This window comes from Salmo trutta, unplaced genomic scaffold (genome assembly GCF_901001165.1).
Source record: "Salmo trutta unplaced genomic scaffold, fSalTru1.1, whole genome shotgun sequence".
Classification (NCBI taxonomy): domain Eukaryota; kingdom Metazoa; phylum Chordata; class Actinopteri; order Salmoniformes; family Salmonidae; genus Salmo; species Salmo trutta.
Window position 1 is genome coordinate 140,064 of NW_021822662.1, and position 27,093 is coordinate 167,156.

General features: G+C 46.8%; 1 protein-coding gene and 1 long non-coding RNA gene across 8 annotated transcripts in view; both read left to right on the plus strand.

Annotated features, from left to right (window-relative positions):
- LOC115183113 (fibroblast growth factor receptor 3) overlaps positions 1-27,093 on the plus strand; it is a 166,197-nt gene that overhangs the window by 18,715 nt on the left and 120,389 nt on the right. For 6 of the 7 annotated variants that reach the window (XM_029744452.1, XM_029744454.1, XM_029744455.1 and 3 more), the window contains exon 2: positions 2,331-2,559. In XM_029744452.1, the coding sequence (XP_029600312.1) occupies positions 2,412-2,559 (148 nt within the window). In that variant the 5' untranslated portion in view covers positions 2,331-2,411. The remainder of the gene's footprint in view (positions 1-2,330; positions 2,560-27,093) is intronic. The other variant, XM_029744453.1, reaches the window with a different exon arrangement.
- LOC115183114 (uncharacterized) lies at positions 23,991-24,462 on the plus strand. Its single transcript, XR_003873959.1, has 2 exons — positions 23,991-24,103; positions 24,194-24,462. It is a non-coding gene; the product is annotated as an uncharacterized LOC115183114 (long non-coding RNA).

A 27,093-nucleotide genomic window follows, 5' to 3' on the forward strand; every position in this document is an offset into this window, starting at 1 on the left:
TGGCTGGCCCTCGCTTCATATTCGTCGCCAAACCCACTGGCTCCAGGTCATCTTTGCTAAGAAAAGCCCCGCCTTATCTCAGCTCACTGGTCACCAAAGCAGCACCCACCCGTAGCACGCGCTCCAGCAGGTATATCTCACTAGTCACCCCCAAAGCCAATTCCTCCTTTGTCCGCCTTTCCTTCCAGTTCTCTGCTGCCAATGACTGGAACGAATTGCAAAAATCACTGAAGCTGTAGACTTATACCTCCCTCAATAACTTTAAGCATCAGCTGTCAGAGCAGCTTACAGATCATTGCACCTGTACATAGCCCATCTGTAAATAGCCCATCCAACTACCTCATCCCCATATTGTACCCCATTATCTCTACTTGCACATTCACCTACTGCAAATCTACAATTCCAGTGTTTTTAATTGCTATATTGTATTTACTTCGTCACCGTGGCCTTTTATTGCCTTTACCTCCCTTGTCTCACCTCATTTGCTCACATTGTATATAGACTTGTTTTTGTACTGTATTATTGACTGTATGTTTGTTTTACTCCATGTGTTGTTGTATGTGTCGAACTGCTTTGCTTTATCTTGGCCAGGTCGCAGTTGTAAATGAGAACTTGTTCTCAACTTGCCTACCAGGTTAAACAAATACAAAAACACCCTGATGATTGGGTGACAATAGAGCCTCCCACTGTGCAGGCGATGATTGGTTGACCATAGAACCTCCCACAGTGCAGGCGATGATTGGCTGACGATAGAGCCTCCCACAGTGCAGGTGATGGCTGCAGAATGAAGCTGGTGAAGAGCAACTGTAGAAAGTTGCAGTCAAAATTTCATGACCTTTGATCACATCATTTTTGTTAAGTTCATGCAGTCGACATGTAGGTGCAGCAGTTGACATGTAGGTGCAGCAGTTCATATGTAGGTGCAGCAGTTGTCATGTAGGTGCAGCAGTCGTCATGTAGGTGCAGCAGTCGACATGTAGGTGCAGCAGTCGTCATGTAGGTGCAGCAGTCGTCATGTAGGTGCAGCAGTCGACATGTAGGTGCAGCAGTCGTCATGTAGGTGCAGCAGTCGTCATGTAGGTGCAGCAGTCGTCATGTAGGTGCAGCAGTCGACATGTAGGTGCAGCAGTCGTCATGTAGGTGCAGCAGTCGTCATGTAGGTGCAGCAGTCGACATGTAGGTGCAGCAGTCAACATGTAGGTGCAGCAGTCAACATGTAGGTGCAGCAGTTCATATGTAGGTGCAGCAGTTCATATGTAGGTGCAGCAATTCATATGTAGGTGCAGCAGTCCACATGTAGGTGCAGCAGTTGACATGTAGGTGCAGCAGTCGTCATGTAGGTGCAGCAGTCGACATGTAGGTGCAGCAGTCCACATGTAGGTGCAGCAGTTCATATGTAGGTGCAGCAGTTGACATGTAGGTGCAGCAGTCGTCATGTAGGTGCAGCAGTCGTCATGTAGGTGCAGCAGTTCATATGTAGGTGCAGCAGTTCATATGTAGGTGCAGCAGTTCATATGTAGGTGCAGCAGTTGACATGTAGGTGCAGCAGTTGTCATGTAGGTGCAGCAGTTGACATGTAGGTGCAGCAGTCGTCATGTAGGTGCAGCAGTCGTCATGTAGGTGCAGCAGTCGACATGTAGGTGCAGCAGTCATCATGTAGGTGCAGCAGTCGACATGTAGGTGCAGCAGTCGTCATGTAGGTGCAGCAGTCGTCATGTAGGTGCAGCAGTCGTCATGTAGGTGCAGCAGTTGTCATGTAGGTGCAGCAGTTCATATGTAGGTGCAGCAGTTGACATGTAGGTGCAGCAGCTGTCATGTAGGTGCAGCAGTCGTCATGTAGGTGCAGCAGTCGACATGTAGGTGCAGCAGTTCATATGTAGGTGCAGCAGTCGTCATGTAGGTGCAGCAGTCGACATGTAGGTGCAGCAGTCGACATGTAGGTGCAGCAGTCGACATGTAGGTGCAGCAGTCGTCATGTAGGTGCAGCAGTCGTCATGTAGGTGCAGCAGTCGTCATGTAGGTGCAGCAGTCGTCATGTAGGTGCAGCAGTCGTCATGTAGGTGCAGCAGTCGTCATGTAGGTGCAGCAGTTGACATGTAGGTGCAGCAGTTGACATGTAGGTGCAGCAGTTGACATGTAGGTGCAGCAGTTCATATTTAGGTACAAGTCCTTATCCTTATAATGCAACACACTTTGAAAGGCGGTGACCAGCGATGGTGATCAGCTTGAACTGGCCAGTATGTTCTGACTTACTGACTGACTGTTTGACTGACTGTTTTACTGACAGTCAGACTGGGACTAGCTGACTGACTGTTCTCTCTGTGTTTCAGGACAGTGAGGGGTATATCCGGGGTTGTTTCTATGGTAACGGAGGCAGTGGTTCTGTTGGATACCCATGATGCACCGGTACGATGCCTGAGTCGGAGACGGGCTTAGTAGCTCAGCGTGTTGCTACGGTGACCAGAGGAATGGTTGCTGTGTGGTGTTCTCTCTGGCTCTCCCTCCTCCTCTTCCCTCTCTCCGTCTCTACAGCCAGACTACCCACAGTACTGCCCACAGGTAAATACACTGCTCTTTATCTCTCTCTCTCTCAATTTCAATTCAATTTAAGGAGCTTTATTGCCATGGGAAACATATGTTTACTTTGCCAAAGCAAGTGAAATCGATAATAAACTAAAGTGAAATAAACAATAAAAATGTACAGTAAACATTACACTCACTAAAGTTCCAGGAGAATAAAGACATTTCAAATGTCATATTATGTCTATATAGAGTGTTGTTTTGATGTGCAAATAGTTAAAGTACAAAAGGAAAAATAAATAATCATAAATATAGGTTTTATTTACAATGGTGTTTGTTCTTCACTGGTTGCCCTTTTCTTGTGGCAACAGGTCACAAATCTTGCTGCTGTGATGGCACACTGTGGTATTTCACCCAGTAGATATGGGAGTTTATCAAAATTGGGTTTGTTTTCAAATTCTTTGTGAGTCTATGTAATCTGAGGGAAATATGTGTCTCTAATATGGTTATACATTTGGTAGGAGGTTAGGAAGTGCAACTCAGTTTCCAACTCATTTTGTGGGCAGTGTGCACATAGCCTGTCTTCTCTTGAGATGTCTGCCTACGGCGGCCTTTCTCAATAGCAAGGCTATGTTCACTGAGTCTGTACATAGTCAAAGATTTCATTAACTTTGGGTCAGTCACAGTGGTCAGGTATTCTGCCACTGTGTACTCTCTGTTTAGGGCCAAATAGCATTCTAGCTTGCTTAGGGAACTCTTCTCCAGGTTCGTCTCTCTGTAGGTGATGGCTTTGTTATGGAAGGTTTGAGAATCGCTTCCATTTTGGGTGGCTCTTTTCTGGATTTTGATAATTAGCGGGTATTGGCCTAATTCTGCTCTGCATGTGTCACGTCCTGACCATAGAAATATGTTATTTTCTATGGTAGAGTAGGTCAGGGCGTGACAGGGTTTTTTTCTCTCTATGTTTTCTATGTTTAGGTTCTAGTTTTGTACTTCTATGTTGGGGTTTTGTTTGGGATGATCTCCAATTAGAGGCAGCTGGTCCTCGTTGTCTCTAATTGGAGATCATACTTAAGTAGGGGTTTTTCCACCAGGGTTTTGTGGGTGATTAATTTTGAGTTGTGTATGTGTTCATCTCTGCGTCACGGTTTGTTTTTTCATTCAGTGTATTTATCTATTGCATAGTTTCACAGTATAAATAAAATGTGGAACGAAACACACGCTGCACTTTGGTCCGCCCATTCCTACGACAGCCGTGACAGCATGCATTATTTGGTGTTTTACGTCGTACACAGAGGATATTTTTTCCAGAATTTGTATTTGTATTGCCGCACGAAGGCGTGCAAGGCAATGGCAATCAATGTCACAACAACAAGACCACACAGGTGGTCGTAATTCTACATTCTCAGTCAGTATTGACCAAATCAAGAGATCCCAGCTGAGGGAGCTGTGAGGGAAACATGACAATCAAATAAATATTTTCAGTCTGCTTTCCACCAGACACTGGGAGATGAATTCACCTTTCAGCAGGACAACAACCAAGTGATTTACCAAGATGAGTGAATGTTCCTGACTTAAATCTACTTGAAAATCTATGGAAACACATCCAAAATGTCTGTCTCGCAATGATCAACATCCAGTTTGACAGAGCTTGAAGAATTATGAAAAGAATAATGAGCAAATGTTGCACAATCCAGGTGTGGAAAGCTCTTAGAGACTCACCCAAAAAGACTCACACCTGTAATCGTTGCCAAAGGTTCTTCTACAAAGTATTGACTCTGGGATTTGAATACTTATGTAAATGAGATATTTCTGTATTTCATCTTCAATAAATTAGCTATATTCTATAAAAACATGTTTTCACTTTGTCATTATGGGATATTGTGTGTAGATGAGTGAGAAAAAACATCTATTTAATCCATTTTGAATTCAGGCTGTAACACAGCTAAATGTGACCCATTTCAAGAAAGCAGGCTTATGTCACACGTCACTACTTCACAGGAGAGGCATTTGAACATACTTAAAATAAAATATGAAAAATTGGAACGTGAATTAATTAATTAATTACAAACTTGTATGCCATCTGTAAGTACGAATAAAATTGTTGGTTTTGCCACTGAAAAATACAGGAACCTTCCCGCTAGCCATGATTGGCTAAGATAATAGATGGGCTGCACATGCCGAGAGATGAGTTCAGATTGCGCTGCCATGTAGCATGTTTCTGTCTATAACATGAGTTGCTAAGTATGTGTGGATAATTCTGTCTAACACAGAAAGATATGAAGAACTGGAAAGGTTTTGCTACTGCTCTAAACATTTCTGCCCTGAACTTAATAGGGTTATTAACAAAACTCAGTGGGAAAACTATCTGGAGGATGATCATGCCATGTTGACTATCTCTGACTCTGAAAATGAATCAGACAATAAGGAAATCACGGATTTAGGTAAAACCCTGTAGTGAGATATACAGACCGGGGTATCCTGAGATATACAGACCGGGATATCCTGAGATATACAGACCGGGGTATCCTGAGATATACAGACCGGGGTATCCTGAGATATACAGACCGGGATATCCTGAGATATACAGACCGGGGTATCCTGAGATATACAGACCGGGGTATCCTGAGATATACAGACCGGGGTATCCTGAGATATACAGACCGGGGTATCCTGAGATATACAGACCGGGGTATCCTGAGATATACAGACCGGGGTATCCTGAGATATACAGACCGGGGTATCCTGAGATATACTGGCTGGGGTATCCTGAGATATACTGGCTGGGGTATCCTGAGATATACTGGCTGGGGTATACTGAGATATACTGGCTGGGGTATCCTGAGATATACAGACCGGGGTATCCTGAGATATACAGACTGGGGTATCCTGAGATATACTGGCCGGGGTATACTGAGATATACTGGCTGGGGTATACTGAGATATACTGGCTGGGGTATACTGAGATATACTGCTGGGGTATCCTGAGATATACAGACCGGGGTATCCTGAGATATACAGACCGGGGTATCCTGAGATATACAGACCGGGGTATCCTGAGATATACAGACCGGGGTATCCTGAGATATACAGACCGGGGTATCCTGCGATATACAGACCGGGGTATCCTGAGATATACAGACCGGGGTATCCTGAGATATACTGGCTGGGGTATACTGAGATATACTGGCTGGGGTATACTGAGATATACAGACCGGGGTATCCTGAGATATACAGACCGGGGTATCCTGAGATATACAGACCGGGGTATCCTGAGATATACTGGCCGGGGTATACTGAGATATACTGGCTGGGGTATACTGAGATATACTGGCTGGGGTATCCTGAGATATACAGACCGGGGTATCCTGAGATATACTGGCTGGGTTATACTGAGATATACTGGCTGGGTTATACTGAGATATACTGGCTGGGGTATACTGAGATATACTGGCTGGGTTATACTGAGATATACTGGCTGGGGTATACTGAGATATACTGGCTGGGGAATACTGATATATACTGGCTGGTTGGCTGACTGTCTTTCTATCTGTCTGTCAGACTGGTTGCTGACTGGTTGTCTGACTGGTTGCTGACTGGTTGTCTGACTGTCTGTCTGACTGGTTGCTGACTGGTTGTCTGACTGTCTGTCTGACTGGTTGCTGACTGGTTGTCTGACTGTCTGCCTGACTGGTTGCAGACTGGTTGTCTGTCTGTCTGCCTGTCTATCTGACTTGTTTTCTGACTGGTTGTTGACTGACTGTATGTCTTTTGTCATTCTGACTGTCTGACTTTCTTATTGGCTGTTTGACTGGCTGTCTGTCTGCCTGTCTATCTGCCTGTCTGTCTGGCTGGCTGTCTGACTGATTGCTGACTGATTGTCTCTGTCTTTATGTCTGTCTTTCTGACTGGTTGTCTGGTTTTAACCTAACATGTAGCTGTTGCATCATAGTGAGCAGTCTGAACAGTAGGACATTATTCTGAACATGATGATGTCTGCAGTAAATCAACAGGCTTTTCCCCTCAGGCAGAAAATGTATCCATCAAGTTAGCAGCAGAACAGTAGATCCACTGTTAAGTGTTTACACGCTCACCTGGAGTACAGACAACACACTCATTCACACACACACACCCACACGCTACACACAGCAGCCATGTGTCTCCTGCTGACACGACAGCAACCATGGCGACTGATCCTTCATCTGCTCCCCCATCCTTCTCTCCCTCCGTCCCTCGATCCCCCATCCTTCTCTCCCTCCATCCCTCTCTCTCCCATTCCTCGCTCCCCCATCCTTCTCTCCCTCCATTCCACTCTCTCCCATCCTCCCTAACCCTAACCTCCTGGTCCTAACCCTCCCTAACTTCCCTCCCTAACCCTAACCTCTCCTAGGCCTCCCTAACTTCCCTCCCTAACCTATACTCGGCCTTGTCTCAGGATGGTAAATTGGTGGTTGAAGGTATCCCTCTTGTGGTGTGGGGGCTGTGCTTTGGCAAAGTGGGTGGGGTTATATCCTGCCTGTTTGGCCCTGTCCGGGGGTATCATCGGATGGGGCCACAGTGTCTCCTGACCCCTCCTGTCTCAGCCTCCAGTATTTATGCCGCAGTAGTTTATGTGTCGGGCTAGGGTCAGTCTATTATATCTGGAGTATTTCTCCTGTCTTATCCGGTGTCCTGTGTGAATTTAAGTATGCTCTCTAATTCTCTCTCGGTCTTTCTTTCTTTCTCTCTTTCTAATTCTCTCTTTCTTTCTCTCTCTCTCTTGGAGGACCTGAGCCCTAGAACCATGCCTCAGGACGACCTGGCATGATGACTCCTTGCTGTCCCCAGTCCACCTGGCCGTGCTGCTGCTCCAGTTTCAACTGTTCTGCCTGCGGCTATGGAACCCTGACCTGTTACCTGTCCCAGACCTGCTGTTTTCAACTCTCTAGAGACAGCAGGAGCGGTAGAGATACTCTCAATGATCGGCTATGAAAAGCCAACTGACATTTACCCCTGAGGTGCTGACCTGTCGCACCCTCGACAACTACTGTGATTATTATTATTTGACCATGCTGGTCATTTATGAACATTTTGAACATCTTGGCCATGTTCTGTTATAATCTCCACCCGGCACAGCCAGAAGAGGACTGGCCACCCCTCATAGCCTGGTTCCTCTCTAGGTTTCTTCCTAGGTTTTGGCCTTTGTAGGGAGTTTTTCCTAGCCACCGTGCCTCTACACCTGCATTGCTTGCTGTTTGGGGTTTTAGGCTGGGTTTCTGTACAGCACTTTGAGATACCAGCTGATGTAAGAAGGGCTATATAAATACATTTTATTTGATTTGATTTAACCCTAACCTCCTGGTCCTAACCCTAACTTCCTGGTCCTAACCCTCCCTAACACTAGCCTCCTGGTCATAACCTTCCCTAACTTCCCTCCCTAACCCTAACCTCCTGGTCCTAACCCTAACTTCCTTGTCCTTGCTGCCCCTAACTCTAACCTCCTGGTCCTAGCCCTCTCTAACTTCCCTCCCTAATCTCCGGGTCATAACCCTCCCTAACCCTAACTTCTTGGTCTTAGCCCTCCCTAACACTAACCTCCTCGTCTTAACCTTCCCTAACTTCCCTCCCTAATTCTAACCTCTTGGTCCTAACCCTCCCTAACTTCCCTCCCTAACCCAAACTTCCTGGTCCTAACCCTCCCTAAACCTAACTTCCTGGACCTAACCCTCCCTAACTTCCCTCCCTAACCCAAACTTCCTGGTCCTAACGCTCCCTAAACCTAACCTCCTGGTCCTAACCCTCCCTAACTTCCCTCCCTAACCCAAACTTCCTGGTCCTAACGCTCCCTAAACCTAACCTCCTGGTCCTAAGCCTCCCTAACTTCCCTCCCTAACCCTAACCTCCTGGTCCTAACGCTCCCTAAACCTAACCTCCTGGTCCTAACCCTCCCTAACTTCCCTCCCTAACCCAAACTTCCTGGTCCTAACGCTCCCTAAACCTAACCTCCTGGTCCTAAGCCTCCCTAACTTCCCTCCCTAACCCTAACCTCCTGGTCCTAACGCTCCCTAAACCTAACCTCCTGGTCCTAACTCTCCCTAACTTCCCTCCCTAACCCAAACTTCCTGGTCCTAACGCTCCCTAAACCTAACCTCCTGGTCCTAACGCTCCCTAAACCTAACTTCCTGGTCCTAACCCTCCCTAACTTCCCTCCCTAAACCTAACCTCCTGGTCCTAACCCTCCCTAACTTCCCTCCCTAACCCTAACCTCCTGGTCCTAACCCTCCCTAACTTCCCTCCCTAACCCTAACCTCCTGGTCCTAACGCTCCCTAAACCTAACCTCCTGGTCCTAACGCTCCCTAACCCTAACCTCCTGGTCCTAACCCTCCCTAAACCTAACTTCCTGGTCCTAACGCTCCCTAAACCTAACCTCCTGGTCCTAACGCTCCCTAACCCTAACTTCCTGGTCCTAACCCTCCCTAAACCTAACCTCCTGGTCCTAACCCTCCCTAACTTCCCTCCCTAACCCTAACCTCCTGGTCCTAACGCTCCCTAAACCTAACCTCCTGGTCCTAACCCTCCCTAAACCTAACCTCCTGGTCCTAACCCTCCCTAACTTCCCTCCCTAACCCTAACCTCCTGGTCCTAACCCTCCCTAAACCTAACCTCCTGGTCCTAACCCTCCCTAACTTCCCTCCCTAAACCTAACTTCCTGGTCCTAACCCTCCCTAACTTCCCTCCCTAACCCTAACCTCCTGGTCCTAACTTTCCCTAACTTCCCTCCCTAACCCTAACCTCCTGGTCCTAACCCTCCCTAACTTCCCTCCCTAACCCTAACCTCCTGGTCCTAACTTTCCCTAACTTCCCTCCCTAACCCTAACCTCCTGGTCCTAACCCTCCCTAACCCTAACCTCCTGGTCCTAACCCTCCCTAACTTCCCTCCCTAACCCTAACCTCCTGGTCCTAACCCTCCCTAAACCTAACTTCCTGGTCCTAACCCTCCCTAACTTCCCTCCCTAACCCTAACCTCCTGGTCCTAACCCTCCCTAACTTCCCTCCCTAACCCTAACCTCCTGGTCCTAACTTTCCCTAACTCCCCTCCCTAACCCTAACCTCCTGGTCCTAACCCTCCCTAACTTCCCTCCCTAACCCTAACCTCCTGGTCCTAACTTTCCCTAACTTCCCTCCCTAACTCTAACCTGATGTCACAAAGTGCTATACAGAAACCCAGCCTAAAACCCCAAACAGCAAGCAATGCAGGTGTAGAAGCACAGTGGCTAGGAAAAACTCCCTAGAAAGGCCAAAACCTAGGAAGAAACCTAAGAGAGCAACCAGGGTCTGAGGGATGGCCAGTCCTCTTCTGTCTGTGCTGGGGGGAGATTCTAAGAGTACATGGCCATTAAGGCCAGATTGTTCTTCAAATCAAATCAATTTTTATTGGTCACGTACACATATTTAGTAGATGTTATTGTGGGTGTACCGAAATGCTTGTGTTCCCAGCTCCAACAGTGCAGTAGTAGCTAAAAATTCACAACAATATACAAATCTAAAAGTAAAATAATGGAATTAAGAAATGTATAAATATTAGGATAAGCAATGTCGGAGTGGCATTGACTAAAAATCAGTAGAATAGAATCCATCTTCAAAATGTTAAAATGTTCATAGATGACCAGCAGGGTCAAATGATAATCACAGTGGTTGTAGAGGGTGCAACAGGTCAGTACCTCAGGAGTAAAAAAAGAGGTCGAGACAGCAGGTGCGGTAGAGAGAGAGAGTCGAAAACAGCATGTCCGGGACAAGGTAGGATGTCTGGTGAACAGGTCAGGGTTCCATAGTCGCAGGCAGAACAGTTTAAACTGGAGCAGCAGCATGACCAGGTGGACTGGGGACAGCCAAGAGTGATCGGGCCAGGTAGTCCTGAGGCATGATCCTAGGGCTTATGTCGTCTGAGAGGGAGAGGGGGCGAGAAAGAGAATTAGAGGATGCATACTTAAATTCACACAGGACACCAGATAAGACCAGAGAATTACAAATCAAATCCAATTTTATTGGTCACATACACATATTTAGCAGATGTTATTGCGGGTGTAGCGAAATGCTTGTGTTCCTAGCTCCAACAGGGCAGTAATATCTAAATAAATCTAACTATTCACAACAACACACACAAATCTAAAGTAAAATAATGGAGTTAAGAAATATATAAATATTAGGATGAGCAATGTCGGAGTGGCATTGACTAAAATCCAGTAGAATAGAATACAGTATATACATATGAAGTGAGTAAAGCAGTATGAAAACATTATTAAAGTGACTAGTAATGGCGCCAGAGAAGATAGCAGACGTTTTTGTTTGTGTATTTGCGTTGTTTGTAACTTTTTTTTTTACTTATTTCGTACATAATGTTGCCGCTACTGTCTCTTATGACCGAAAATAACTTCTAGACATCAGGACTGCGATTACTCACTACGGACTAGCAGAATCTTTTTTTTCCTTTCACGACTCTGACGAGCCCGACGCGAAGGATACAATGCTTCCCCGATCCCCGTGATCTGCGTGAAGAGGAGGCGGAGAAAAAGGGGCCGAAGGGCGGGCTGCCTTCTGTGAAGCTGTAGGCGATTGAATAAACCCCACTTCCCTCCATTCTACTAGCAAACGTGCAATCTTTGGACAATAAAATCGATGAGATACGCGGAAGATTAAACTACCAACGGGACATTAAAAACTGTAACATCTTATGCTTCACGGAGTCGTGGTTGAACGACGACAACATCAACATACAGCTGGCTGGTTATACCATGTACCATCAGGACAGAAACGCAACGTCTGGTAAGACATGGGTTGCGTTCTATGTATTTTTGTAAAAAACAGCGGGTGCACAATATCTAAGGAAGTCTCAAGCTATTGCTCGCCTGAGGTAGATTATCTCATGATAAGCTGTGGACCACACTACCAACCAAGAGAGTTTTCATCTGTATTCTTTGTAGCTGTTTACATACCACCACAATCAGAGGCTGGCGCTAAGACAGCATTGAATGAGCTGTATTCCGCCATAAGCAAACAAGAAAACGCTCACCCAGAGGCGGCACTCCTAGTAGCCGGGGACTTTAATGCAGGGAAACTTAAATCTATTTTACCTCATTTCTAGCAGCATGTCACATGTGCAACCAGAGGAAAAAGTACTGTGGATCACCTATACTCCACACACAGAGACGCATACAAAGCTCTCCCTCGCCCTCCATTTGGCAAATCTGACCATAATTCTATCCTCCTGATTCCTGCTTACAAGCAACAATTTAGGCAACCCCCCCAGTAGATAGCTCACCACATAACCCCCCAGTAGATAGCTCACCACATAACCCCCCAGTAGATAGCTCACCACATAACCCCCCCAGTAGATAGCTCACCACATAACCCCCCAGTAGATAGCTCACCACATAACCCCCCCCCAGTAGATAGCTAGCCACATAACCCACCCCCTGTAGATAGCTCACCACATAACCCCCCCCAGTAGATAGCTCACCACATAATCCCCCCCAGTACATAGCTCACCACATAACCCCCCCAGTAGATAGCTCACTACATAACCCCCCCCCAGTAGATAGCTCACCACATATCTACTGGGGGGGGTTATGTGGTGAGTTATCTACTGGGGGGGGTTAACTCACCACATAACCCCCCCAGTAGAAAGCTCACTACATAACCCCCCCAGTAGATAGCTCACCACATAACCCCCCCAGTAGATAGCTCACTACATAACCCCCAGTAGATAGCTCACCACATAACCCCCGCAGTAGATAGCTCACTACAAAACCTCCCCAGTAGATAGCTCACCACATAACCCCCCAGTAGATAGCTCACCACATAATCCCCCCCAGTAGATAGCTCACCACATAACCCCCCCCAGTAGATAGCTCACCACATAACCCCCCAGTAGATAGCTCACCACATAATCCCCCCCCCAGTAGATAGCTCACCACAAAACCCCCCCAGTAGATAGCTCACCACATATCTACTGGGGGGGGGGGTTATGTGGTGAGTTATCTACTGGGGGGGTTAACTCACCACATAACCCCCCCAGTAGAAAGCTCACTACATAACCCCCCCAGTAGATAGCTCACCACATAACCCCCCCCAGTAGATAGCTCACCACATAATCCCCCCCCAGTAGATAGCTCAACACATAACCCCCCCAGTAGATAGCTCACCACATAACCCCCCCAGTAGATAGCTCACCACATAATCCCCCCCAGTAGATAGCTCACCACATAACCCCCCCAGTAGACAGCTCACTACATAACCCCCAGTAGATAGCTCACCACATAACCCCCGCAGTAGATAGCTCACCACATAATCCCCCCCAGTAGATAGCTCACCACATAACCCCCCCAGTAGATAGCTCACCACATAATCCCCCCCAGTAGATAGCTCACCACATAACCCCCCCAGTAGATAGCTCACTACATAACCCCCAGTAGATAGCTCACCACATAACCCCCGCAGTAGATAGCTCACCACATAACCTCCCCAGTAGATAGCTCACCACATAACCCCCCCAGTAGATAGCTCACCACATAATCCCCCCCAGTAGATAGCTCACTACATAACCCCCCCAGTAGATAGCTCACTACATAACCCCCGCAGTAGATAGCTCACTACATAACCCCCCCAGTAGATAGCTCACTACATACCCCCCAGTAGATAGCTCACTACATACCCCCCCAGTAGATAGCTCACTACATAACCCCCCAGTAGATAGCTCACTACATACCCCCCCAGTAGATAGCTCACTACATAACCCCCCCAGTAGATAGCTCACTACATAACCCCCAGTATATAGCTCACCACATAACCCCCGCAGTAGATAGCTCACTACAAAACCTCCCCAGTAGATAGCTCACCACATAACCCCCCCAGTAGATAGCTCACCACATAATCCCCCCCAGTAGATAGCTCACCACAAAACCCCCCTAGTAGATAGCTCACCACATAACCCCCCCAGTAGATAGCTCACCACATAATCCCCCCCAGTAGATAGCTCATCACAAAACCCCCCCAGTAGATAGCTCACCACATATCTACTGGGGGGGGTTATGTGGTGAGTTATCTACTGGGGGGGTTAACTCACCACATAACCCCCCCAGTAGAAAGCTCACTACATAACCCCCCCCAGTAGATAGCTCCCCACATAACCCCCCCCCAGTAGATAGCTCACCACATAATCCCCCCCAGTAGATAGCTCAACACATAACCCCCCCAGTAGATAGCTCACCACATAACCCCCCCAGTAGATAGCTCACCACATAATCCCCCCCCAGTAGATAGCTCACCACATAACCCCCCCAGTAGATAGCTCACTACATAACCCCCAGTAGATAGCTCACCACATAACCCCCCGCTGTAGATAGCTCACCACATAACCTCCCCAGTAGATAGCTCACCACATAACCCCCCCAGTAGATAGCTCACCACATAATCCCCCCCAGTAGATAGCTCACCACATAACCCCCCCAGTAGATAGCTCACTACATAACCCCCAGTAGATAGCTCACCACATAACCCCCGCAGTAGATAGCTCACCACATAACCTCCCCAGTAGATAGCTCACCACATAACCCCCCCAGTAGATAGCTCACCACATAATCCCCCCCAGTAGATAGCTCACTACATAACCCCCCCAGTAGATAGCTCACTACATAACCCCCCCAGTAGATAGCTCACTACATAACCCCCCCAGTAGATAGCTCACTACATACCCCCCAGTAGATAGCTCACTACATACCCCCCCAGTAGATAGCTCACTACATAACCCCCCAGTAGATAGCTCACTACATACCCCCCCAGTAGATAGCTCACTACATAACCCCCCCAGTAGATAGCTCACCACATAACCCCTAGTAGATAGCTCACCACATAACCCCCCCCCCCCAGTATATAGCTCACTACATAACCCCCCCAGTAGATAGCTCACTACATAACCCCCCCAGTAGATAGCTCACCACATAACCCCCCCAGTAGATAGCTCACCACCTAATCCCCCCCAGTAGATAGCTCACTACATAACCCCCCAGTAGATAGCTCGCTACATAACCCCCCCAGTAGATAGCTTGCTAAATAACCCCCCCAGTAGATAGCTCACCACATAACCCCCGAGTAGATAGCTCACCACATAACCCCCCCAGTAGATAGCTCACTACATAACCCCCCCCAGTAGATAGCTCACCACATAACCCCCCCAGTAGATAGCTCACTACATAACCCCCCCAGTAGATAGCTCACCACATAACCCCCCCAGTAGATAGCTCACCACATAACCCCCCAGTAGATAGCTCACCACATAACCCCCCCCCCGTAGATAGCTCACCACATAACCCCCCCAGTAGATAGCTCACCACATAACCCCCCCCCCCAGTAGATCGCTCACCACATAACCCCCCCAGTAGATAGCTCACCACATAACCCCCCCAGTAGATATCTCACCACATAACCCCCCCAGTAGATAGCTCACTACATAACCCCCCCAGTAGATAGCTCACCACATAACCCCCAAGTAGATAGCTCACCACATAACCCCCCCAGTAGATAGCTCACCACATAATCCCCCCCCAGTAGATAGCTCACCACATAACCCCCCAGTAGATAGCTCACCACATAACCCCCCCAGAAGATAGCTCACCACATAACCCCCCCAAGTATATAGCTCACCACATAATCCCCCCCAGTAGATAGCTCACTACATAACCCCCCAGTAGATAGCTCGCTACATAACCTCCCCAGTAGATAGCTTGCTACATAACCCCCCCAGTAGATAGTTCACCACATAACCCCCCAGTAGATAGCTCACCACATAACCCCCCCAGTAGATAGCTCACTACATAACCCCCCCAGTAGATAGCTCACCACATAACCCCCCAGTAGATAGCTCACTACATAACCCCCCCAGTAGATAGCTCACCACGTAACCCCCCCCAGTAGATATCTCACCACATAACCCCCCCCTCCAGTAGATCGCTCACCACAAAACCCCCCCAGTAGATAGCTCACCACATAACCCCCCCAGTAGACAGCTCACTACATAACCCCCCCAGTAGATAGCTCACCACATAACCCCCCCCCCCAGTAGATAGCTCACTACATAACCCCCCCAGTAGATAGGTCACCACATAACCCCCCAGTAGATAGCTCACCACATAACCCCCCCCCCCCCAGTAGATAGCTCACCACATAACCCCCCCAGTAGATAGCTCACCACATAACCCCCCCCAGTAGATAGCTCACCACATATCCCCCCCCCCCAGTAGATAGCTCACTACATAACCCCCCCAGTAGATAGCTCACCACATAACCCCCCCAGTAGATAGCTCACTACATAACCACCCCAGTAGATAGCTCACCACATAACCCCCCCAGTAGATAGCTCACTACATAACCCCCCCAGTAGATAGCTCACCACATAACCCCCCCAGTAGATAGCTCACTACATAACCCCCCCAGTAGATAGCTCACCACGTAACCCCCCCCCATAGATAGCTCACCACATAACCCCCCCCCCCCCCAGTAGATTGCTCTCCACATAACCCCCCCAGTAGATAGCTCACCACATAACCCCCCCAGTAGACTGCTCACCACATAACCCCCCAGTAGATAGCTCACCACATAACCCCCCCAGTAGATAGCTCACCACATAACCCCCCCCCCCCAGTAGATAGCTCACCACATATCCCCCCCCCCCCAGTAGATAGCTCACCACATAACCCCCCCAGTAGATAGCTCACCATATAACCCCCCCCCCCCAGTAGATAGCTCACCACATCAAATCAAATCAAATTTATTTATATAGCCCTTCGTATATCAGCTGAAATCTCAAAGTGCTGTACAGAAACCCAGCCTAAAACCCCAAACAGCAAGCAATGCATGTGAATAAAGCACGGTGGCTAGGAAAATCTCCCTAGGAAAAACTCCCTAGAAAGGCCAAAAACCAAGGAAGAAACCTAGAGAGGAACCTGGCTATGAGGGGTGGCCAGTCCTCTTCTGGCTGTGCCGGGTGGATATTATAACAGAACATGGTCAAGATGTTAAAATGTTCATAAATGACCAGCATGGTCAAATAATAATAATCATAGTAGTTGTCGAGGGTGCAACAAGCACGTCCGGTGAACAGGTCAGGGTTCCGTAGCCGCAGGCAGAACAGTTGAAACTGGAGCAGCAGCATGGCCAGGTGGACTGGGACAGCAAGGAGTCATAATGCCAGGTAGTCCCGAGGCATGGTCCTAGGGCTCAGGTCCTCCGAGAGAAAGAAAGAAAGAGAGAAAGAGAGAATTAGACAGAGCATATTTAAATTCACACAGGACACCGGATAAGACAAGAGAATACTCCAGATGAAACAGACTGACCCTAGCCCCCCGACACATAAACTACTGCAGCATAAATACTGGAGGCTGAGACAGGAGGGATCAGAAGACACTGTGGCCCCATCCGATGATACCCCTGGACAGGGCCAAACAGTCAGGATATAACCCCACCCACTTTGCCAAAGCACAGCCCCCACACCACTAGAGATAGCTCACCACATAACCCCCCAGTAGATAGCTCACCACATAACCCCCCCAGTAGATAGCTCACCACATAACCCCCCCCCCCCCAGTAGATAGCTCACCACATAACCCCCCCCCCAGTAGATAGCTCACCACATAACCCCCCCAGTAGATAGCTCACCACATAACCCCCCCCCCCCAGTAGATAGCTCACCACATAACCCCCCCCCCAGTAGATAGCTCACCACATAACCCCCCCAGTAGATAGCTCGCCACATAACCCCCCCAGTAGATAGCTCGCCACATAACCCCCCCAGTAGATAGCTCACCACATAACCGCCCCAGTAGATAGCTCACCACATAAGCCCCCCAGTAGATAGCTCACCACATAACCCCCCCCCAGTAGATCGCTCACCACATAACCCCCCCAGTAGATAGCTCACTACATAACCCCCCCCAGTAGATAGCTCACCACATAACCCCCCAGTAGATAGCTCACTACATACCCCCCCCAGTAGATAGCTCACCACATAACCCCCGCAGTAGATAGCTCACTACATAACCCCCCCAGTAGATAGCTCACCACATAACCCCCCCAGTAGATAGCTCACCACATACCCCCCCCCCGGTAGATAGCTCACCACATACCCCCCAGTAGATAGCTCACCACATAACCCCCCCAGTAGATAGCTCACTACATAACCCCCCCAGTAGATCGCTCACCACATAACCCCCCCAGTAGATAGCTCACTTCATAGCTCACCACATAACCCCCCCAGTAGATAGCTCACCACATAACCCCCCCAGTAGATAGCTCACCACATAACCCCCCCAGTAGATAGCTCACCACATAACCCCCCCAGTAGATAGCTCACCACATACCCCCCCCCCCCGGTAGATAGCTCACCACATACCCCCCCAGTAGATAGCTCACCACATAACCCCCCCAGTAGATAGCTCACTACATAACCCCCCCAGTAGATCGCTCACCACATAACCCCCCCAGTAGATAGCTCACTTCATAGCTCACCACATAACCCCCCAGTAAATAGCTCACTACATAACCCCCCCAGTAGATAGCTCACCACATAACCCCCCCAGTAGATAGCTCACCACATCCCCCCCAGTAGATAGCTCACCACATAACCCCCCCAGTAGATAGCCCCCAGTAGATAGCTCACTACATAACCCCCCCAGTAGATAGCTCACCACATAACCATCCCAGTAGATAGCTCACTACATAGCTCACCACATAACCCCCCAGTAGATAGCTCACCACATAACCCCCCCAGTAGATAGCTCACCACATACCCCCCCCCCAGTAGATAGCTCACCACATACCCCCCCAGTAGATAGCTCACCACATAACCCCCCCAGTAGATAGCTCACCACATAACCCCCCCAGTAGATAGCTCACCACATAGCTCACCACATAACCCCCCAGTAGATAGCTCACTACATAACCCCCCAGTAGATAGCTCACCACATAACCCCCCAGTAGATAGCTCACCACATAACCCCCCCCAGTAGATAGCTCACCACATAACCCCCCCAGTAGATAGCTCACCACATCCCCCCCGCCAGTAGATAGCTCACCACATAACCCCCCCAGTAGATAGCTCACCACATAACCCCCCCAGTAGATAGCTCACCACATAACCCCCCCCCCCCCCAGTAGATAGCTCACCACATAACCCCCCCAGTAGATAGCTCACCACATAACCCCCCCGGGACATAGCTCACCACAAGAACCCAAACATGGATGTTATGGATGGATGTTTTCCGATGGTTAGATGGATGTGATAGACAGATGATGTTTAGATGGATGAATGTTAAATGGATGATGGCTGGATTGTTGATGGATGGATGGATAATGAATGGATAATGGATGATGGATGGATGGATGGATAATGGATGGATGGATAATGGATGAATGGATGGATGGATGATGGATGGATGTGATAGATGGATGATGGAAGGATGGATGGATGATGGCTGGATTGTTGATGGATGAATGGATGGATGAATGTTAGATGGATGATGGCTGGATTGTTGGATGGATGGAAGGATGGATGGATGATGGATGGATGTGATAGATGGATGATGGATGGATGAATGTTGGATGGATGATGGCTGGATTGTTGATGATGGATGGATGGATAATGGATGGATGGATGGATGGATAATGGATGGATGGATGGATGGAAGGATGGATGGATGTTATGGATGGATGTGATAGATGGATGTTATGGATGGATGGATGTTATGGATGGATGGATGGATAATGGATGGATGGAAGGATGGATGGATGTTATGGATGGATGTGATAGATGGATGTATGGATGGATAATGGATGGATGGATGGATGGATAATGGATGGATGTTATGGATGGATGGATGATGTGTTAGATGGATGTGATAGATGGAGGGATGGATGATGGATGGATGTTATGGATTGATGGATGTTATGGATGGAGGGATTGATGGATGAATGGTGGGAGAATCATCTTCTAGTTCATACTAAACTAATGTATATTAAAATCAGCTGTTTAACCGTTTAGAAAATGTCTGAAGCAGAACGTGATATTCTCATTCTGCAAAAAAACAGAGAAAATATAGATTCTACTGGCTTCTGTCCAACCACCAGATATAGTTTTTAACGCAATAGAAGGCAAATCAATGTTTTATAAATTACAGTAGTGTGCCCTGAGGCAGAGAAAACATGACAGAGTGTGTGTGTGTGTGTGTGCGTGCGTGTGTGTGTGTGTCTGTTTCCCCAGGATCAAAGCTAACTGTACATCATATATTAATAGTGTTTTTTTTGTATCTGTCAGGAAGCATGTACAATGTGCCATTGCACCAGATTTATTGAGACAGCTCATTTTCATCTGTAGTCCCTTGGCAATAGTATTATAGCGTCCTCCTGGTATTATAGTGTTAGAACGTTACGCTCCATTTACCAGTCCTTCTGAATTTCTTTCTCTTTTTTAATTCACAAATACTTCTCAGAGTCCACGCTGTATCATCAACACTAATTCACTATCTACCTTGTCACTATAGAAACGCATATTTACAGTTTCAGGTATTTTAAGGAAAATGCCATTTTAAAATCAACACAAAGCAGGTCAATGACAGTCTCAATCCTAATGTTGGGAGGGAGTGAATGTCCCTCAGGAGGTTACTATATCTATCTCATAAAGACCCGCACCCTATGTTTCAAAAGAGCCTTCATACATAATGGGAGATCGGAGCCTTCAGTAATACATCATGGGAGATCGAAGCCTTCAGTAATACATAAAGGTAGATCAGAGCCTTCAGTAATACATAAAGGTCGAGCAGAGACTTCAGTAATACATAAAGGTAGATCAGAGCCTTCAGTAATACATAAAGGTAGATCAGAGCCTTCAGTAATACATAAAGGTAGATCAGAGCCTTCAGTAATACATAAAGGTAGAGCAGACCCTTCAGTAATAAATAAAGGTAGATCAGAGCCTTCAGTAATACATAATGGGAGATCGGAGCCTTCAGTAATATATAAAGGTAGATCAGAGCCTTCAGTAATACATAAAGGTAGATCAGAGCCTTCAGTAATATCATAAGGTGAATGCACCAATTTGTAAGTCGCTCTGGATAAGAGCGTCTGCTAAATGACTTAAATGTAAAATGTAAATGTAATACATAAAAGGTAGATCAGAGCCTTCAGTAATACATAAAGGTCGAGCAGAGCCTTCAGTAATACATAAAGGTAGATCAGAGCCTTCAGTAATACATAAAGGTAGATCAGAGCCTTCAGTAATACATAAAGGTCGAGCAGAGCCTTCGGTAATACAGCTCAGTTGGTAGAGCATGGTGTTTGCAACGCCAGGGTTGTGGGTTCGATTCCCACGGGGGGCCAGCACAGAAAAAAAAATGTATGAAATGTATGCATTCACTACTGTAAGTCGCTCTGGATAAGAGCGTCTGCTAAATGACTAAAATGTCAAATGTAAAATCAGAGCCTTCAGTAATACATAAAGGTAGATCAGAGCCTTCAGTAATACATAAAGGTCGAGCAGAGCCTTCAGTAATACATAAAGGTCGAGCAGAGCCTTCAGTAATACATAAAGGTCGAGCAGAGCCTTCAGTAATACATAAAGGTCGAGCAGAGCCTTCAGTAATACATAAAGGTCGAGCAGAGCCTTCAGTAATACATAAAGGTCGAGCAGAGCATTCAGTAATACATAATTGGTGATCCAAGATGGCGTAGCAGTTCAGACGTCCTGTCGTGTCTCGTGTATATATATATTTACATTTTTTTTTTTCCTCACTTATCTTTTTACATTTGTTTATTCAAATACTCAACCTCAAAGCACTCTCCTGCCTCCTGCCTCACCAATTTTAAAAAAGCGCGACTCAGACCAGAGCATATCGGACCTATTCTCTCTCCTTTCCCCGATTTCTACCGCAGGCTCTGGACATTTACACCTGGATCTTGCAGCTAACTAGCTGCTACCTGAGTGCCTATTGGCAACGTCGGTAACGGAATTAACACACATTATTGCGGAGCTGGCCAGCTAGCCAGCTGAGGAGTTCCGTCAGCCACTCGTGGGCTGTTCCTGAGCTAGCCAGCTGAAGTGTCTCCTGGGCTACAACTCACCTATCCTGACCCGTTTTACTGCCGATGCGGAGCCCCATCGGGTCTTCACGACTGGACCACCGACGTTATCTGCCCGAGGGAGTTATCCAACTGGCCCCTCCGTCGCGACGTAACCTGATCGCCCATCTGCGGCCGGCTATTCGTTAGCTGTCTTTTCGGCTGCGATCTGAATAGGTCTGTCGGACACTTTTCTTGGGCCACTATAACTAACTATTTTGCCAACTTGGACAGGTCCCCCCTTCCACACGGAACCCCACTAACCCACAGACGGAAACGCACGAGGTGGCTAAAAACAGACCTCCCTCCCATCTTCCACCAGCTTGCTACCTATGGCCCGGCTAGCTGTCTGAATCTCACTGGACCCTCTGATCACTCGGCTAAGCATGCCTCTCCTTAATGTCAATATGCCTTGTCCATTGCTGTTCTGGTTAGTGTTTATTGGCTTATTTCACTGTAGAGCCTCTAGCCCTGCTCATTATACCTTATCCAACCTCTCAGTTCCTCCACCCACACATGCTATGACATCTTCTGGTTTCAATGATGTTTCTAGAGACAATATCTCTCTCATAATAACTAAATGCCTAGGTTTACCTCCTCTGTACTCACATCCCACTATACCTTTGTCCGTACATTATACCTTGAAGCTATTTTATCGCCCCCAGAAACCTGCTCCTTTTTCTCTCTATTCTGGACGTCACAGACGTCCAATTCTTATAGCTTTTAGCCGTACCCTCATACTTATTCTTCTCTGCTCCTCTGGGGATGTAGAGGTGAATCCAGGCCCTGCAATGCCTGGCTCCACTCCTACTCCCCAGGCGCTCTCTTTTGATGACTTCTGTAACCGTAATAGCCTTGGTTTCATGCATGTTAACATTAGAAGCCTCCTCCCTAAGTTTGTTTTATTCACTGCTTTAGCACACTCTGCCAACCCGGATGTCCTAGCTGTGTCTGAATCTTGGCTTAGGAAGTCCACCAAAAACTGTGAAATCATCATCCCTAACTACAACGTTTTCAGACAAGATAGAACGACCAAAGGGGGCGGTGTTGCAATCTACTGCAGAGATAGCCTGCAGAGCTCTGTCCTGCTATCCAGGTCTGTACCCAAACAATTTGAACTTCTACTTCTAAAAATCCATCTCTCCAAAAACAAGTCTCTCACCGTTGCCGCCTGCTATAGACCCCCCCTCGGCCCCTAGCTGTGCTCTGGACACCATATGTGAACTGATTGCCCCCCATCTATCTTCAGAGCTCGTGCTACTAGGCGACCTAAACTGGGACATGCTTAACACCCCAGCCATTCTACAATCCAAGCTTGATGCCCTCAATCTCACACAAATTATTAATGAACCCACCAGGTACAACCCCAAAGCCGCAAACTCTGGCACCCTCATAGATATCATCCTAACCAATGTGCCCTCTAATTACACCTCTGCTGTTTTCAACCAAGATCTCAGCGATCACTGCCTCATTGCCTGCACCCGTAATGGGTCAGCGGTCAAACGACCTCCACTCATCACTGTCAAACGCTCTCTGAAACATTTCAACGAGCAAGCCTTTCTAATCGACCTGGCCCTGGTATCCTGGAAGGATATTGACCTCATCCCGTCAGTAGAGGATGCCTGGTTATATTTTAAAAATGCCTTCCTCTCCATCTTAAATAAGCATGCCCCTTTCAAGAAATTTAGAACCAGGAACAGATATAGCCCTTGGTTCTCCCCAGACCTGACTGCCCTTAACCAACACAAAAATATCCTGTGGCGTTCTGCATTAGCATCGAACTGCCCCCGCGATATGCAACTTTTTAGGGAAGTTAGAAACCAATACACACAGGCAGTTAGAAACGCCAAGGCTAGCTTTTTCAAACAAAAATTTGCTTCGTGCAACTCCAACTCTAAAAAGTTCTGGGACATTGTAAAGTCCATGGAGAATAAGAACACCTCCTCCCAACTGCCCACTGCACTGAGGATAGGAAACTCTGTCACCACCGATAAGCCCACTATAATTGAGAATTTCAATAAGCATTTTTCTACGGCTGGCCATGCTTTCCACCTAACTACCCCTACTGCATTCAACAGCACTGCACCCCCCCACAGCTACTCGCCCAAACCTCCCCCATTTCTCCTTCTCCCAAATCCATTCAGCTGATGTTCTGAAAGAGCTGCAAAATCTGGACCCCTACAAATCAGCTGGGCTTGACAATCTGGACCCTTTCTTTCTAAAATTATCTGCCGAAATTATTGCAACCCCTATTACTAGCCTGTTCAACCTCTCTTTCGTGTCGTCTGAGATTCCCATAGATTGGAAAGCAGCTGCTGTCAGGTTGAGCAGAGCCTTCAGTAATACATAAAGGTAGATCAGAGCCTTCAGAAATACATAAAGGTCGAGCAGAGCCTTCAGTAATACATAAAGGTAGATCAGAGCCTTCAGTAATACATAAAGGTAGATCAGAGCCTTCAGTAATACATAAAGGTCGAGCAGAGCCTTCAGTAATACATAAAGGTAGATCAGAGCCTTCAGTAATACATAAAGGTAGAGCGGATTATAGCAGACTAACATCAGTATATTTATCTTCATCAGACGTGTTTTACTGTTTAATGATGATAGACAGCAGACTAGCATCAGTATTTTTCCACTCGTCTGAAATATCAAACTACTGTAAAATCAAGGATGAGCGTACCCATGAAAGAAGCATTGATTTGTCAACTGGGGTTTCCTTGTTTCATACTGTGTGTGTGTTTACTGTATGTGGTCCCTGTTAACCTAGCTAGTAGCTAGACCTCCACAAAGAGAGAGAAAAAGAGACAGAGCGAAGGAGACGGAGAGACAGAGAGAGGGAGAGGGAGAAAGAGACAGATAGGGAGGGAGGGAGGGAGGGAGGGAGAGAGAGACAGACAGGGAGAGGGAGGGAGAAAGAGAGAGAGCGTTAGAGAGAGAGAGGGAGAAAGAGAGAGAGCAATAGGGAGAGAGAGAGAGAGAGAGAGAGAGAGAGAGAGAGAGAGAGAGACCCACAGAGCCCCAGGACAGGAACACAATTACACCTAACCAAATCATGAGAAAACAAAAAGATACAAGCTAGAATGCTGTTTGGCCCTAAACAGAGAGTACACAGTGGCAGAATACCTGACCACTGTGACTAACTCAAAATTAAGGAAAGCTTTGACTATGTACAGACTCAGTGAGCATAGCCATGCTATTGAGAGAGGCCACAGTAGGCAGACCTGGCTCTCAAGAGAAGGCAGGCTATGTGAACACTGCCCACAAAATGAGGTGGAAACTGAGCTGCACTTCCTAACCTCCTGCCAAATGTATGACCATATAAGAGACACATATTTCCCTCAGATTACACAGACCCACAAGGAATTTGAAAACAAATCCAATTTGGATTAACTACCATATCTACTGGGTGAAATACCACAATGTGATGTCACAGCAGCAAGATGGAACAGGCAACCAGTGAAGAACAAACAAATACAATCCATATTTATGTTTATTTACAGTTGAAGTCCGAAGATTACATACACCTTGGCCAAATACATTTAAACTCAGTTTTTCACAATTCCTGACATTTAATCCTAGTAAGAATTCCCTGTCTTAGGTCAGTTAGGATCAACACTTTATTTTAAGAATGTGAAATGTCAGAATAATAGTAGAGAGAATTATTTATTTCAGCTTTAATATCTTTCATCACATTCCCAGTGGGTCAGAAGTTTACATACACTCAATTAGTATTTGGTAGCATTGCCTTTAAATTGTTTAACTTTGGTCAAACGTTTCGGGTAGCCTTCCACAAGCTTCCCACAATAAGTTGGGTGAATTTTGGCCCATTCTTGCTGACAGAGCTGGTGTAACTGAGTCAGGTTTGTAGGCCTCCTTGCTCGCACACGCTTTTTCAGTTCTACCCACACATTTTCTATAGGATTGAGGTCAGGGCTTTGTGATGGCCACTCCAATACCTTGACTTTGTTGTCCTTAAGCCATTTTGCTACAACTTTGGAAGTATGCTTGGGGTCATTGTCCATTTGGAAGACCCATTTGTGATCAAGCTTTAACTCCCTGACTGCTATCTTGAGATGTTGCTTCAATATATCCACATCATTTCAGTCCTGTGTGGCTCAGTTGGTAGAGCATGGTGTTTGCAATGCCAGGGTTGTGGGTTCGATTCCCACGGGGGACCAGTACGGGGGGAAAAAATGTATGCATTCACTACTGTAAGTCGCTCTGGATAAGAGCGTCTGCTAAATGACTAAAATGTAAATGTAAATCATTTTCCTTCCTCATGAGGCCATCTATTTTGTGAAGTGCACCAGTCCCTCCTGCAGCAAAGCACCCCCACAACATGATGCTGCCACCCCCATGCTTCACAGTTGGGATGGTGTTCTTTGGCTTGCAAGCCTCCCCCTTTTTCCTCCAAACATAACAATGGTCTTTATGGCCAAAAAGTTATATTTTTGTTTCATCAGACCAGAGGACATTTCTCCAAAAAGTACAATCTTTGTCCCCATGTGCAGTTGCAAACCGTAGTTTGTCTTTTTTATGGCGGTTTAAGAGCAGTGGCTTCTCCCAATGCTGAGTGGCCTTTCAGGTTATGTCGATATAGGACTCGTTTTACTGTGGATATAGATACTTTTTACCTGTTTCCTCAAGCATCTTCACAAGGTCCTTTGCTGTTGTGCTGTGATTGGTTTGCACTTTTCGCACCAAAGTACGTTCATCTCTAGGAGACAGAACGCGTATCCTTCCTGAGCGGTATGACTGCTGTGTGGTCCCATGGTGTTTATACTTGCGTACTATTGTTTGTACAGATGAACGTGGTACCTTCAGGTGTTTGGAAATTGCTCCCAAGGATGAGCCTGACTTGTGGAGGTCTGCAATTTTTTTTCTGAGGTCTTAGCTGATTTCTTTTGATTTCCCCATGATGTCAAGCAAAGAGGCACTGAGTTTGAAGGTAGGCCTTGAAATACATCCACAGGTACACCTCCAATTGACTCAAATGATGTCAATTAGCCAATCGAAAGCTTCTAAAGCCATGACATAATTTTCTGGAATTTTCCAAGCTGTTTAAAGGCACAGTCAACTTAGTGTATGTAAACTTCTGACCCACTGGAATTGTGATACAGTGAATTATATGTGAAATAATCTGTCTGTAAACAATTGTTGGAAAAATGACTTGTGTCATGCACAAAATAGATGTCCTAACCGACTTGCCAAAGCTAAGAAATTTGTGGAGTGGTTGAAAAATGAGTTTTAATGACTCCAACCTAAGTGTATGTAAACTTCCAACTTCAACTGTATGTTCCCTTTTGTAATTGAACTATTTGTTCATCATTACAACACTGTATATAGTCATAATATGATATTTGAAATGTCTTTATTCTTTTGGAACTTTTGTGAGTGCAACGTTTACAGTTAATTTTTATTGTTTATTTCAC